Below are 13,816 nucleotides of genomic sequence, written 5' to 3'. Positions count from 1 at the left end.
CAAAGACAAGTGTATGGTGCCAATCCCATCAATGCTGCAAGCATGATTATTTCCAAGGTAAACCTTGCCATAACAGCCTGCATCAAAAGTAGCAAAACACTCCAAGCATGGAGTCACATGGAAAGAGACACATGAGTCTACAATCCAAGTCTGAGTGACACAATCATCAACTGACAAAAGTGCATCAATCACATCAGCCTTGGTGATCTACATATCCTGCATGTGACATACAAGGGCATCATAATCCATTGCACATAATACATCAGCCTTTGCATCTGAGAGCTCCTCCATGACAACACTAGAGGCCACATTGGCCTTTTCCTTGCCTTTACCTGCCTCAGATGCATCTGTCTTTTCCTCTTTCTTCTTTTTGTCTCCTGCATTCTTCTTTCTCTCTTGTTCCTTCTTGTAATACCTGCAATCAAGCTTCTTCTGGCCCTTCCGACCACACTGATAGCATGTAACATCACTCTTTTCTTTTCCTTTGCTCTTGCTCCTGCTTCTCTGTCCAGCATTTGCATTTTTCTTTTCAGCCCTGCCTCTAACATTATAAGCTGAGTTGTTACCTTCTCCACTAGACTTACGTCTAATTTCTTCATTCAAGATCGAACCCTCACACCATCATATGTGAGATTGGGTTTATTGCTGAGAGAAACAACCAAAGTCTCCCAAGAGTTAGACAATGTCATGATCAAAAAGATCGCCCTCAACTTATCATCAAAATCCAAACTTGCATCCTTGAGCTGATTTAAAATGCCAGTAAATGCACTCAAGTGCTCAGCTGCAGGCTTGGACTCATCCAGCCGCATATTCACCAACTTGCGCATTAAATGCACCTGATTAACAGGTGTGGTGATCTCATACGTAGTCTTCAACTTCCCCCATATTGCATGACCAGTGTCTAAACCCTTAATGTCTGTCAAAATGTCATCAGTGACACCCATCTTTATATAAGCCACAACCCTTTTATTGACTTTGGCCCAATCCGCCTCAGACATTTGTGCGGGTTTATCCATTTGCAAAGCATCCTCACAATCCTTTAGGAACAATATGCCCTGCATACGATCTTTCCAAATATCAAAGCCCTGACCATCAAATCGCTTGATTTCCATCAATCTTTTAATGTCAGAACTGCAAGAAGTTGCAGCCATTTTTCACAAGTACAAGTGTAAAAGCACTGAACTGCAAGAGCACAAGCTAAATCAGCAAATACACTGCTGTTCTTGCATAACCAGCAATAATCCTCTGCTGTTTTGACATAAACCAGCCACTCCACAGGCAAATAATGCAGAAATTTATCAAATTCTGCACAAAATCCCAAATTTCCAGGTCCAAATGTGCGCAAATGTCAGCCAAACTGACTCAGCTTGGCAAAATTACATCAATACATGAAAAGCCCCAATTTTTCTTGGTCCAATGCCAAGAAATTTTACTCGGATCAGCAAAATTCCAACAAATTTTGAAAAATCCCCAAATTAATTGAGGTCAATGCGCACAATGTCTGCAATTTCTGACACAGATGTCACTGTCAAGCATAAACAGCATCAAATCTAGGAAAAGCCCCAAATTTCCAAGTTCAAATTTGACCAAATCTGAGAACTATGCTTGCGCGTGCGAACTCCTGTCAGTGGCAAAGGGGTTGCTTGCAGTAAACCTTAGAAAAATTTTAAAAATTTTCTGGAAGGAAAAATGTGTCGAACTGCAGCCGTTGACCTGCGCTGCCCGTCAGATGCCACGCAGCCTTGCGTGAGCTGTCGCCTGCTCAAAAAACGTGAAGAAACTGCATCGCGTGACTGTGCAGCCTACGCTTGATGCCACGCAGCCTGTCGCTGCAGTTTTGTGACCAGCGTTGACCTGTGCAGCCTGCGCTTGGCTGCTCGTGACCTGTTTGACTGCCGCCTGATCAAAAAACGACCTGTCCCTGCCTGCCAGGTCAAAAACGACCTGTCGCATGTCTATCAGGCTGTCGCTTGCACAAAACGTGACCTGCAACACTGTCGCCTGACTGTCCAGCACATACACGTACCTGGAAACAGTGACGACCTGACCTGTATGAGTGACGACTTACTGATTTCTCGCGAGCGAAGAGCTGGTGATGTCTCACGCGGACTTCGAGGAGCGCGAGCACCTTAAACTCAGCTCTGATACCAGTTGTTGGAGCGCGCGGGTAGTGGAAGCGTGAAGATTTGCAGCAGAGCAAGTGAACAGGTGAGTGAGAGTGAGAGTAAGAGTGACGAACAGATTTGGGTGTACCAACAATGTGTTGGTACACAAAGAATAAAATGTATTTCACATGTACAACATAACAATACACGTGTAAAATACACGGAGGTGAATAAAGGACCTTTACATCCCAACAGAAAGTAAGCAATTGAGCCATCTATGCATTCTTGAGCCATGTGGAGAGCAGGAATCTATGGTAAACACGTTTCAGATACATTTTCTTCCTCTCAAACAGTAATACTCATTGCAAACCCTACTCGATAGAACGGTCAAATCATTTTCCCAAGGTTTTTGTCATGAGGATGTGAATTAACTTCCACAGATTTGGGCACGGGCACAAAGAACCGTGCATGGTAGTGTCAGATGTGGACTAGGCCATTAGCAGGACAAAAGAAACAGCTTATTTCCTAAGGAAAACGTAGTGTTAAATGTGAGACTTGAAAATGCACATTGACAATTTCAATGACTAGGGCTAAATAACACTTTTTGATTAAGGAGATTATGTCACAAGAATGTGAATTTACTCCTACAGATTTGGGCACATTGAACCATGCACAATTGCATGGGCAATGTCCAATGTGGGCTAGGCCATTAGCAGAACAAAGGAAATGATTTATTTCCTAAGATCAATGAAAATGCCAAGCATGAGACTTACAAATGCACATTGAATATTTCATCGTGTACGGTTAAGCGAAACTTTTAAATTAAGGCCAAAGTTAAGGTGATACGGCGTAATCTTTAAGAACATCAACCCATACATTCCTCTGGAGACTTCATAACACAACTCACTTCCACACTCTATACCTCAGCTCCAATGTAATTTCCTCGCAGACCTCTCACACACCCTGTTCCACACACCCTCCCTCCCCCCCCCCCCAAAAAAAGCAAGAATGTCTTACAAAATAGCCGAAATGTTCACTACCTAGTGTGAATTAAGAAGACAGCGTACTTGGGCAAGTTAGAGCATGAATATATTATCTATTACTCGGGCACAACAACAATGTGACATGCAAAGCATTCCAAGAGCCGAGAGTCCATAACCCTATTACCTTTCCAAAGGTAAGACATGGCACACGAATGATATCTCACTCTACCAAGTGTATGGAAAACCTCCTCTCCCTCAACCACTGAAAAGCAAACCCACCTCCTTCAAAACAATTTAGTTGGAGACACCATCAACTAACTAGAAAATGGTCAAGCAAAAGACCATTGTGGATGGTACCAAAGCAATTCTCACATCCCATGAACATGTTGTCGCAGCTCCTAGCCCATCCATTCAATAAAGCCCTTTGTAAAGGCTTCACTATACCGCCTGCCCCCCCGTAAGAAGTATGTATATTAGTCACAAAAGAAGTACAAAAGCCAAGATAGGGTCACTGAAGAGACTCTCCAATGCCAAGAAGCCAAATCATCTCTAGTCAAGATATCATAATGCTGAATAAGATCAAGCTGCCACTAAAGAAATCACTTAAGCTTCACAACATGACACTCGATGCTCGAAGCGGTATCAAAAATGAATGCATTATGAGTGACCCAAATATACTAACAACCCCAAAATCTGGGAAAGTGAAACAAAATCTTTATATGAGGTTGTGCTGGACCATGATATTCAACCTTGCCAAAGACCCAATCAAAAGGACGCATCCTAGTCCCCACCATAGCATACCAACTATCAAAAAGGAGGCCCCAAATCTTTTGAGCAAAAGGACACAAGATTTGTGCAATGCCCAAAGCACAATGGGTTTGTTGATCCTGAGATGATAACTAATTAAACGAAGAAGACTCAAGACTCAAATGCTCTGCAAAATCTCAATCCTACCAAGGACAATTAGAATCTAGAACAAGAAACGGTTGCCCGTCCTACAAAAGTCTAAAGACCATGCCCCAAAGATCATAATTCTATCTCTCCTTTTTCATAATGAGTTGTTATATTATGTCATGTCATAGCACAAAAGAAAAAATATTACAATACAAAAGAAAAAAACAAAGGTCAGGACAAGGTCACCAAAGAGACCACATGACACCAAGAAACAAAATCATCTCTCGTCAAGATATCAGCATGCTGCATAAGTTCAAGCTACCACTAAAGAAGCTCCTTAAGCTTCCCCACACAACATTGGATGTCCGAAGCGGTATGAAAAATGCACCCATTGCGAGTAACCCAACTATGCCTAGTAACCCCAAAATCAAAGAAAGTGAAATAGAATCTTCATATGAGATTGTGTAAACCATGATATTTAGCCTTACCAAAGACCCAATCAAAAGGATGCATCCTAGTCCCCACCACAACATGCCAAATGTCAAAAAGGAGAGCCCAAATCTTCTATCACAAGGACACTCAACTCAACAGTTATAGTGTGACAGAAGAAACAATTCCCATTGGAGATACTTACATCTCTCTCTCTCTCTCTCTCTCTCTCTCTCTCTCTCTCTCTCTCTCTCTCTCTCTCTCTCTCCACACACACACACACACACATATATATAGTAGGATAGGAATCTCAGAGTAAACCTTGGCAAAACCAAGGTTACTGTGTTTAGCACCTCCTGCCAGTGGCTTCCTTGGATGTCTTGCATGATCCGCTGTGCGGAATAATGGCTCTCTTCACGGATAAAGCAATTAGGACATGCGCTTGGGCGTCACCGCCATCCCATTGAATTTGATCTTGGGTGGAAAAGTGTTGTCAAAGAAGAAGATGATTCAACATCATGAGAGCCACCTCGCGATGTGGAAGTGGGAAGTGGTGCCGGTGTTGGAGAGGCCAGCCTTTGCTCGGTGCCATTACCAATATGCCATTGATTCTTTGCAACAAGAACATGTCGCATCATGTAAGCCCATGTTAGGTAATTAAGCAAGATGGCCCCTTTTATAGATATGGGGAAGCCCATCAGCATTATCCCAAAAGGCACACAAGTAAAGATCCACTACATGGATATAACAGAGAAGATAGCGGTAATGAAACAAACTAAATCCCTACAAGGAATCAAACAGTGAATGTTGGATGAGTTGACCCCATTTCGCCTCAAAAATCAACCAACAAAATTAGCCAACGTTAGAGAAGCACAGAGAAATGGTGAGTGGGCAGCATATCAAGGAGAAAAAGCAGTCATCAAGGAGTTCCACATCCCACTTTCCCAACAGAAGTAAATATACCTTCTAGTGAAATTCAGCTCCCCTCTATATTGTAATTAAAGCTCTTATGAGCCATAAGAGCTCGAACTTTATACCATTCAATTATTTTTACTTACTTTCTTTCATTTTATGTGCCTTCTAGCACTGATACCCAAAGTGGAATGTAATGAATTATCTGATTTGTCCTATAGGTCAATTTTCGCCTGCAAAGGACGTTAATACATCTTTCTTTCTGCATGTGTGTATGTGTGCATGAGAGTAGTGTGTGTCTTTGTTTGTTTGTGTAAAGAGTCAAAGAAGGGGGGAAAAAGGGAAAACATAATGCTGACCAAACCTGGGAAATAAAAGTGCCTTTCAGATCCAAAACTTGGTGAGGCACCAGATGGTCCTCATGATCACCATGCCCAAGCTGTCCATATTTACTCCACCCATAAGTGTATAAAGAACCTTTTTCTGAAACAGCTATTGTGTGTCGCCAACCACAGGCCACCAAGTTCATTTTTTCACACTGTAAACACATATCATCACAAACATAAAGTTCAAAATCATCAAAACCTCTCCAGACCATTTGAAAGGAGAACACTGTCATAGTATAAGGCTGGGTTAACAAGGTTAGAAGGATCACTAACAGGAATAGGAGCAACTTCTCCAGGAACTAACCGATCACTCCGATCACCCAGGCCCAGATTCCCATAACGGCCCCAACCCCAACCATACAATTTACCACTCTCTGTCACCGCAGCAGTATGCTCGGCCCCAGCTGCCACCATTTTTACTGCAATACCCTGCATGGCGCAAGCACACCAGTTGTTTGAGCACAAAGTACAAAAAACTAAAATATCTCTATTTGAGCTACTACAGTACATTTGAGTCTCTCTTTAAGCACAAAATAAGCAGCATAACAAGCTGATAAATAGAATACAATCCTTCTGCTATAAATCTGAGACCCCACAAAACAAAAACAAGAGTCCCAAAACTGAAACTCGCTAGCATAATTATCCTTCGTTACACTTTCATCTAACCACAAATGCACAGAGCAGAAACCATAGAGCAGTTAATTGTAAAGGCATAATCTTCTTAAGGCTATGGAGTCTCGACTGTCAAGTTTCATCACAACCAGATTATCTAGACACTATTTTTGCCAGCTCACACACAGGTTGCCAACTGAAGAATCTGTTCCTGCTCATATTTGTCTTAACTGGTGCAGAAAAAAAGCATTTGAACTAAATAAGTCATCGCTCCAGCTCCCGTAGCAAAAAACACCCCCTGCTTGTATATGTCCTAACAGGTCCCCAAAAAGGCATTCAAACTTAAGTCACTCCAGCTGTCATACCAAGAAAAGTAAATAACACCCCACCCTCCTCACCCCCCAAAACAAAAGAACACTTGGGGTAACCATTGAAAAAGAAAAACAAAATAAAGAACACTCAGGGTAATCATTGAAACCAAGTTCCATGCAACACACCTAAATAAGCTGAAGAGATGTCCAGGAACATCATATACTGCAGTGACTCTATGCTTAATAGTCACTTTGCACAAATAGCTCTGACACCTTTCAAAGGAGTAATCAATCCCCATCTTCCTCAGTTATCATTGATTATGCATGCACTTTCAACCATTATATTGAAAGCATTTACTACTTCCACCCTTCCTTCCAACATTGCAGACCTTTTTATCCACCACATGCATGTGGAGGTTCAGATCATGATGATGCAGAAACAGTCTTAGACTTTGCTGAGCTGCTATCATTAAGGCATAGCTTAATCTGAGATTAACATGCATTAATGCCTATTTATTCTCCTTAAGTTGGCCCCAAAAAGCAATAGAAAACAAATACCAAAATAAAAGGCTTTATTTTTTAACAGTAAATCATTCCTATCAGCCAGCTTCATCTTCATGCTGCCCGCACTTACTAGATGTCACACACCAGCCCACAGCCTGAAACCAGCCTGTAGATCTGATCTATAGGTCAGTGAATACAAACTTACAGCACACACTATTCAGTTCACAACAAAAATAAACGACACAAAGAACTCGAGAGCTAGAGCACTCTTGCACAATACATGACACCACATTAGCCCTCAAGATAAGCACCCGTTATGGGTATTCTTTGACATTGAAGATGAACCCTTACACAAACCATTTCAAGCCACCTATGCAATCAACACGGCTCACAGACCAACACCCTCTTTGCTGATGATCATAGCAGCCAGAAACATAAAAAATGTTTAGAAATGAAATGTTAGAAATGTGTTTCGTAAGTTTCATTCAAGAGGTGGTAAAATAAGAAACGCGGGTTTTTTAACATAGGGATTTTTAATAGTTTTGACTAGGGAAAGAAGCTCTAAACGTCTATGGAACTCTCTGTTAAACAAGGAATGGCCAATTAAGCTTGAGTGATAATAGAGTCGATTGAGTACAATACGTTACATATCCATGATCCATTATTGACTTGTCACTCATGTCGAAGTTAGTCTTTGGACAAGCTATACTATGGTTTAGAACTCAACCATTATGATTCATATATATCATACAAAGAAAATGGAAAGAAACATGTTAATAGCCTATCTACAACACGGATTAAGTCAATTTGCAACATCACGATTCTCATTTCAAAACAAACTAACAAAATGTCAAAATCGAGAATGAATCATGACATATACTAAATAACTTATAAATGAGACTAAAGTCCTATAACAATCAACTCTCAAGACAACAATAGATAGTAGATTGGCAAAGTACAATAACTGAACTAAATCACAAAAAAAATCAGTCTCTCATCCAAAATCTTGAGCCCTCACGAGTCATTACACATCATCATCATCATCATGTTTATCATTTCCCGATAGTTTTTGTCAAAAAAACCGTGTCTTGGGTTTCAACTCACCAAAAAAAAAAAACACCCATGTCTTTTACTCTCAAAAACGTTTTGTACTTTAAGAAGCATTTCGTAAGTTTCAAACTGAAAGAAACGCGTTTCTGAGCTACTATGCTGATGATTCACCATGTGCTTGGCTTCAATGGACCAATTATGCTCCAATTGATGTATTCTCAATTGCTCTCACCGGCCTTGACTAACGAGCTTTGAATCTATCTCTATTACACACTCCAACCACCGTGTCTTCAAGCATACAAAGTTGCATCAATCTAATGTTCACCAACATTACATTGAAAAATGCAACCATAGTCTCTTATTGCTGCCACACTACAATCAATGAGGAATTCGCATGAATCTCAGTCCCAAACCAATTCGATTGTTAAATATACCTTGTATTTCACTCTGAATCATTCTGGTATGAATGCACCCTATCCACGGGACCTTTTTACCCTCATGTGGAAGAGGATTTTTCCCCCGTGTGAACACACTTCAATGTATAGGTCTATATAACCTTACAGATGTACCTTATCCATTCTTGTGCTTCCTTTTAGTAAAGATACTCCTATACGCTTCTTTATGTCTACTCCTACTCTCATTCTCTGCTTCACTTCTTGTCTATTGAGTTGTCCATTCAATCCAACAATGGTATTAAGAGCCATTGTGCCATTAGCCTCATCGCCATCGCTATATCAGCCCCATTGCTAGCTCCGACACACAGAGATCCTCAAGGCATTGCTTCCCCCAGCCGTCCCCTCAGCCACAACATTTCCTATTGCACCCTCTCTATCCATGTGTGGGCTGAAAGCTTAAATGCACATATCTTTGCATAGAAAACTCATATGAAGATACCAACGTTGTTTTTATAACACTCCACATCTATGGTCCCATCCAACAACTTCTCATGAATGTATTCATACTAGATCTCTATATGATTTATCCTGGCATGGAAAACGAGATTCCATACCAAACCTATGTAGCTCTTATTGTCACACAAAAGCATAGTAGCTCCTACCTACGAACAAACAAACTCCTCCACCAACCTCCCAAGCCAAACGGTCTCACAACTAGTAGTACAATCCACTCAATACTCAGTCTCTATAAACGATAGGGCAACTCTGGACTGCTTCTTACAACTCCACAAGATTGCACATGTACCCAAAATGAAGCAATAACCTAACATTGTCCTTGTGTGGTCAACATCTCCAACCCAATCTAAGTCTATCCAACCTTGCAACACCAAAGATGAACGATTTGTAATTGCCAGATAAAATCAGCCAAGATCAAAGATCCCGTCTAAGAGCCAAAATATCCTCAATACAACATGCCAATGAACCTACTTACATTCACTTGTAAGGCCTAAAAGCAAACCAACTAAAACCACAAATCCATCAAATTATTCAAAAGCCATATCAACGACCCAACCAGCAGTCTAAAGTGCGAAGCATCCGCCCATGGGGAATTTACAAAAGCCATAGCCTCCCAATTTGGATCCAAAGTAGAAATGGTTTAACCCTCTTGCATCTCAACAATCATCAAGGGCTCTTGCACATACCACTACTAATAGAGAAACACCCCTGCCTCAATGTGCCATATCTCATGACCTAGGAAGGATCGAAGAAGTCCAAAAATTCACCATCTCAAACTTCTCATGGAGTGCTTCCTTAGTCTGCTTGACCACCTGGGCATGGTCATCTGTCAAGACGAAATCATCCACATAATGCACAAGCATTGTATGCCCTCTATTGAGCTTCAAAATGCATTACAAACTCATTAGCTCTTTAGAACAGCCCCAAAACATGCAAATTACCCAAATTTTCATTCAATGGTGCATGGCCATACAAAGTTTCTGTGTCCCATAACCAAAACCCTAATTTCAAAGAATCCTTCTACATCTATAAATAGATAGGATACCTACCATTCATCCCATCCTTCTCCTATAAGTTGGGCCGTCAACCCTCTTCCACTAGTTGGCTAGTTTCTCTTGATTGTTCCTACGCGGTATACAGTTGTCGCCAAATCTCCCACTACCATTGGTGATTAGATGCCATCCTCTTCAAGCAATTACATTGCTGCATTTACAGTTCCAACCCCAAAGACTATTGCATTCTGGTTTCCAACCTCTTGCCCTTCCATTTCCAATATCCGCCAAATTTACATTTGCATTTTCTTCATCAACCTCTACTCCAATTGGTCATTACTGCACCAGGGATCCCTCTATCATAGCCAATTCACATCTATCAGAGTGCAGTGAATGCGAAAGCATATGGACAAGTCTAAAAGACAATGAACACTCCAGGTTGCAAATGGCCTAGCCAATTTAATTATGGACACACACATTTAATTTTGGGCAAGGTCAAAAGGACTGAAATTAATTTTCAAGAATATTAGATTCTGAAAATTAACTAAATGGCTGGACGATGCTGAAAAATGGGTTTAGAAAGTTTCTACTTGGCAAAAATGCCCATGCAAACTAAGAAAACGTTTTCACGGGCTGGGGCAGGAGCTGGGTCTCAACCATTCAGTTCACTACAGCTTGAAAGAGAGAAAGGGAGAGCTGTTGGTCCATTTTCTGATCAGAGAACAGCAATTTTCTGCAGAATACACTCATTTGGGAGCCTCAACAAGAAAGAAACAACAAAGATTCACCTCCAAGACTGGCAACAGCATTACTCATCAGGTGTCAGCATTTTGGAGGTGCCTGGCAAAAAGTGACTGCATTAAATGCAGGCTGGAGCAGGCAGCACACAGAATTTAGGATTTTCTCCTTAAGAAAATCAAATCTCTCTCTCATCTTGGCTTCCTCTCACCTTCTCCAACCCATTCTCAGGAGAGCTTAGCATTTCTCAGACATTTTGAGCAAATCTCAAGCCAAATTTGGTCAACAATAGAGACATCTCTATTGTAAACACTAAATGCATCATACACTAAATTCAACACCTGCAATTTGTGTAATCGTCAAGGAATTCAAATGCCAACCCATTCATTCTCATTTGGGGCAGCATTTGGCTAGTTAGTGGTTCCATTTGCGTAAGTCCTGGGTCAAAAATTAAGGGACAATTAGCGCGAATTGATTGCTAATTGTTGCTACAACGAAGGGGCTCTTGGAACAACAAACCAGATTGTGAATCTCAGCTTGTACACATTCCATTAGCACTCAAGTTAAAGAAATACCCAAAGGTGTGGCAATTTTGGGGCCAACAGCCTGTTTATTGTATCAGAGATTATTGAGGTGATTTGTGCAAGTTAAGTTATGTTCATTTGTTGATTGCCGTAACTAAGTGCTTAATCAAGGAATTGTCAAGATTGTGGGAGAGAAAGAAGGAGTCTCACTTGTAGCTTTCTTGCTTGCACAATGGGGGAATACACACAAGGGTGGAGGCTAAAAACAGTTTTCCTCTTCTTAGTTGTGTAAGCCAAAAGAACTCACATACAAAGAAATAGAAGAACCCTATATATGGGTCTCAAACCAAACTCAACTAACTAAGGTGGCATACTAACTGAGCCACGAACTAGAGTAGATAAGGATAGCTGTCATATAGCTATTATTCATGGGGGGTGTACCAACCGCATCTGCAACTGACAAGTCGGTGACATAAATGCACAACGGTCACCCTGGCATATCACGAGTGGAGCTCGATATCTCAACACTCCCCCTCGAGCTCAATCCCAATTCCTACACACCAAGCAGGTCTCTGAACTTGCGCAGCTTCTCTGCGCCCAATGCCTTCGTGAATATATCAGCTATCTGATCCTCTGTGCTGACATAAACTAGATCAATAAGACCTAGTAAAACTCTCTCTCGCACATAGTGATAATGCACCTCAATGTGCTTTGTTCTAGCATGATAGACTGGGTTATTTGCCAAGTGTATACTACTCATGTTGTCACAATAAATGACAACTGGCCCACCTGTAGGCTGATGCATATCATAAAGTAGCTTACGCAACCAAGCTACCTCACATGCAGCCATTGCTGCACCCCTGTACTCAGCCTCTATGCTCGACAAGGCAACTGTAGGCTGTTTCTTGCTGCTCCAAGTAACTGCAGCACTCCCAAAAGAGAACACATATCCACTGGTAGATCGTCTATCAGAAATACTACCAGCCCAATCAGCATCAGTATATCCATGCAACTGTATCTGAAACCCAGTCTCATAAAATAGTCCATACTGCAATGTGGACTTCACATATCTGAGTATGCGTCTAGCCGCATCCAAATGCGGTTTCCTTGGAGCCTGCATAAACTGACTTACCAGTCCAACAGCATAGCTCAAATCTGGCCTGGTAATAGTCATATAAATCAAGCTTCCTACTATGCGTCTGTACATAGTAGGGTCTTCCAGAAGCTCACCTGCATCTGCGCTCAGCTTCACATTCTGCTCCAAAGGAACTGAAATAGGCTTACAGCCTGTCATCCCATATTTGGACAGCATGTCCAATCCATACTACCTCTGCAAGAGCTGTATCCCACTTGGTGACCTAATCACCTCAATGCCCAAGAAATAACACAGCTCTCCCAAATCCTTCATCTCAAACTTTTGCTTCAATAGCATTTTCACATGAAAGATATCTTCATCACTGTCACTTGTCATAATCAAATCATCAACATAAATGACAAGTAGCATAATACATTTCTCTGTTTTTCTCACATAAAGTGAGAAATCTGCCTTGGATATCTGAAAGCCAATAGTGACAAGATACTGTCCTATCTTGTCAGACCATGCTCTAGGTGCTTGCTTTAAGCCATACAATGCTTTCTTCAACCTACAAACAAACTCAAGATGAACAGCATGCACATAACCTGGTGGCTGCTCCATATAGACCTCTTCTTGCAAATCACCATGCAATAAGGCATTCTTTATATCCATCTGATGTAAAGACCATTCCTTTGATGCAGCCATAGTAATGACTGCTCTTACGGTTGCCATCCTTGCAACCCGACTGAATGTTTCTTCATAATCAATGCCATATGTTTGTGCATACCCTTTGACTACTAATCTTGCCTTGTATCTGTTCACAGAACCATCTGCATTGTGCTTCACCTTATAAACCCACTTACAACCAATTGCATTCTTACCTTTAGGCAAAGCTACCAATTTCCATGTAGCATTTGCTTCCAAGGCATCCATTTCTTCATCCATGGCTTTCTCTCATTTTTCTTTTCCCATGGCTTGCTTAAAAGAAGTGGGTTCCGGTTCCTGTATCACTTTGACCATATAGGCATAGTGAATGGCTGTAAATCCATCATATTTCAGCCTATCCACAGGATACCTAGCTCTGGTAGACCTGCGCAAAGTAGGTTCACTCCCACGTGCTCTCAAATTACTCCAGGTGTAACAATAGAAGGAATACCCAACTCATCATCAATGCTCTGTTCTGAGCCACTGGATTCACCATCCACATAAGAGTGACCTGCATTCACATCAAACATGGACTGATCTACCTTCTCTTTTCCTTTTCGTGATACCTGCATACCACTATCTACATTGCTTTGAGAAGATTCTCCTAGTCTCAATCTGCCTGTCCATGGCGAAGAATGTGAACCACTGCTAGAGGACGCTCCAGGTCCACTAATATTTTGTGACT

The 13,816-nt window shown here is 41.3% G+C and overlaps 1 protein-coding gene across 10 annotated transcripts in view; it reads right to left on the bottom strand.

Moving 5' to 3' along the window:
• The window catches only part of UVR8 (Regulator of chromosome condensation (RCC1) family protein), a 167,518-nt gene that overhangs the window by 51,744 nt on the left and 101,958 nt on the right, over positions 1-13,816 (bottom strand). For all 10 annotated transcript variants that reach the window (XR_015690568.1, XM_087675982.1, XM_087675984.1 and 7 more), the window contains 2 exons: positions 5,983-6,138; positions 5,688-5,861 (listed from right to left, as the gene is read on the bottom strand). Coding sequence is in view for 9 of the 10 variants with exons in the window: in XM_087675982.1 (XP_087532108.1) it covers positions 5,688-5,861; positions 5,983-6,138 (330 nt within the window). In the remaining variant the exon portion in view is untranslated. The remainder of the gene's footprint in view (positions 1-5,687; positions 5,862-5,982; positions 6,139-13,816) is intronic.

The sequence above is a fragment of the Lygodium microphyllum genome, chromosome 4 (genome assembly GCF_053477565.2).
Source record: "Lygodium microphyllum isolate KBCC chromosome 4, Lygodium_microphyllum_v1.1.10, whole genome shotgun sequence".
In the NCBI taxonomy this organism is placed as follows: Eukaryota; Viridiplantae; Streptophyta; class Polypodiopsida; order Schizaeales; family Lygodiaceae; genus Lygodium; species Lygodium microphyllum.
Note: the sequence above shows the minus strand (reverse complement) of the source record. Positions and strands in the feature narration are given on the sequence as shown.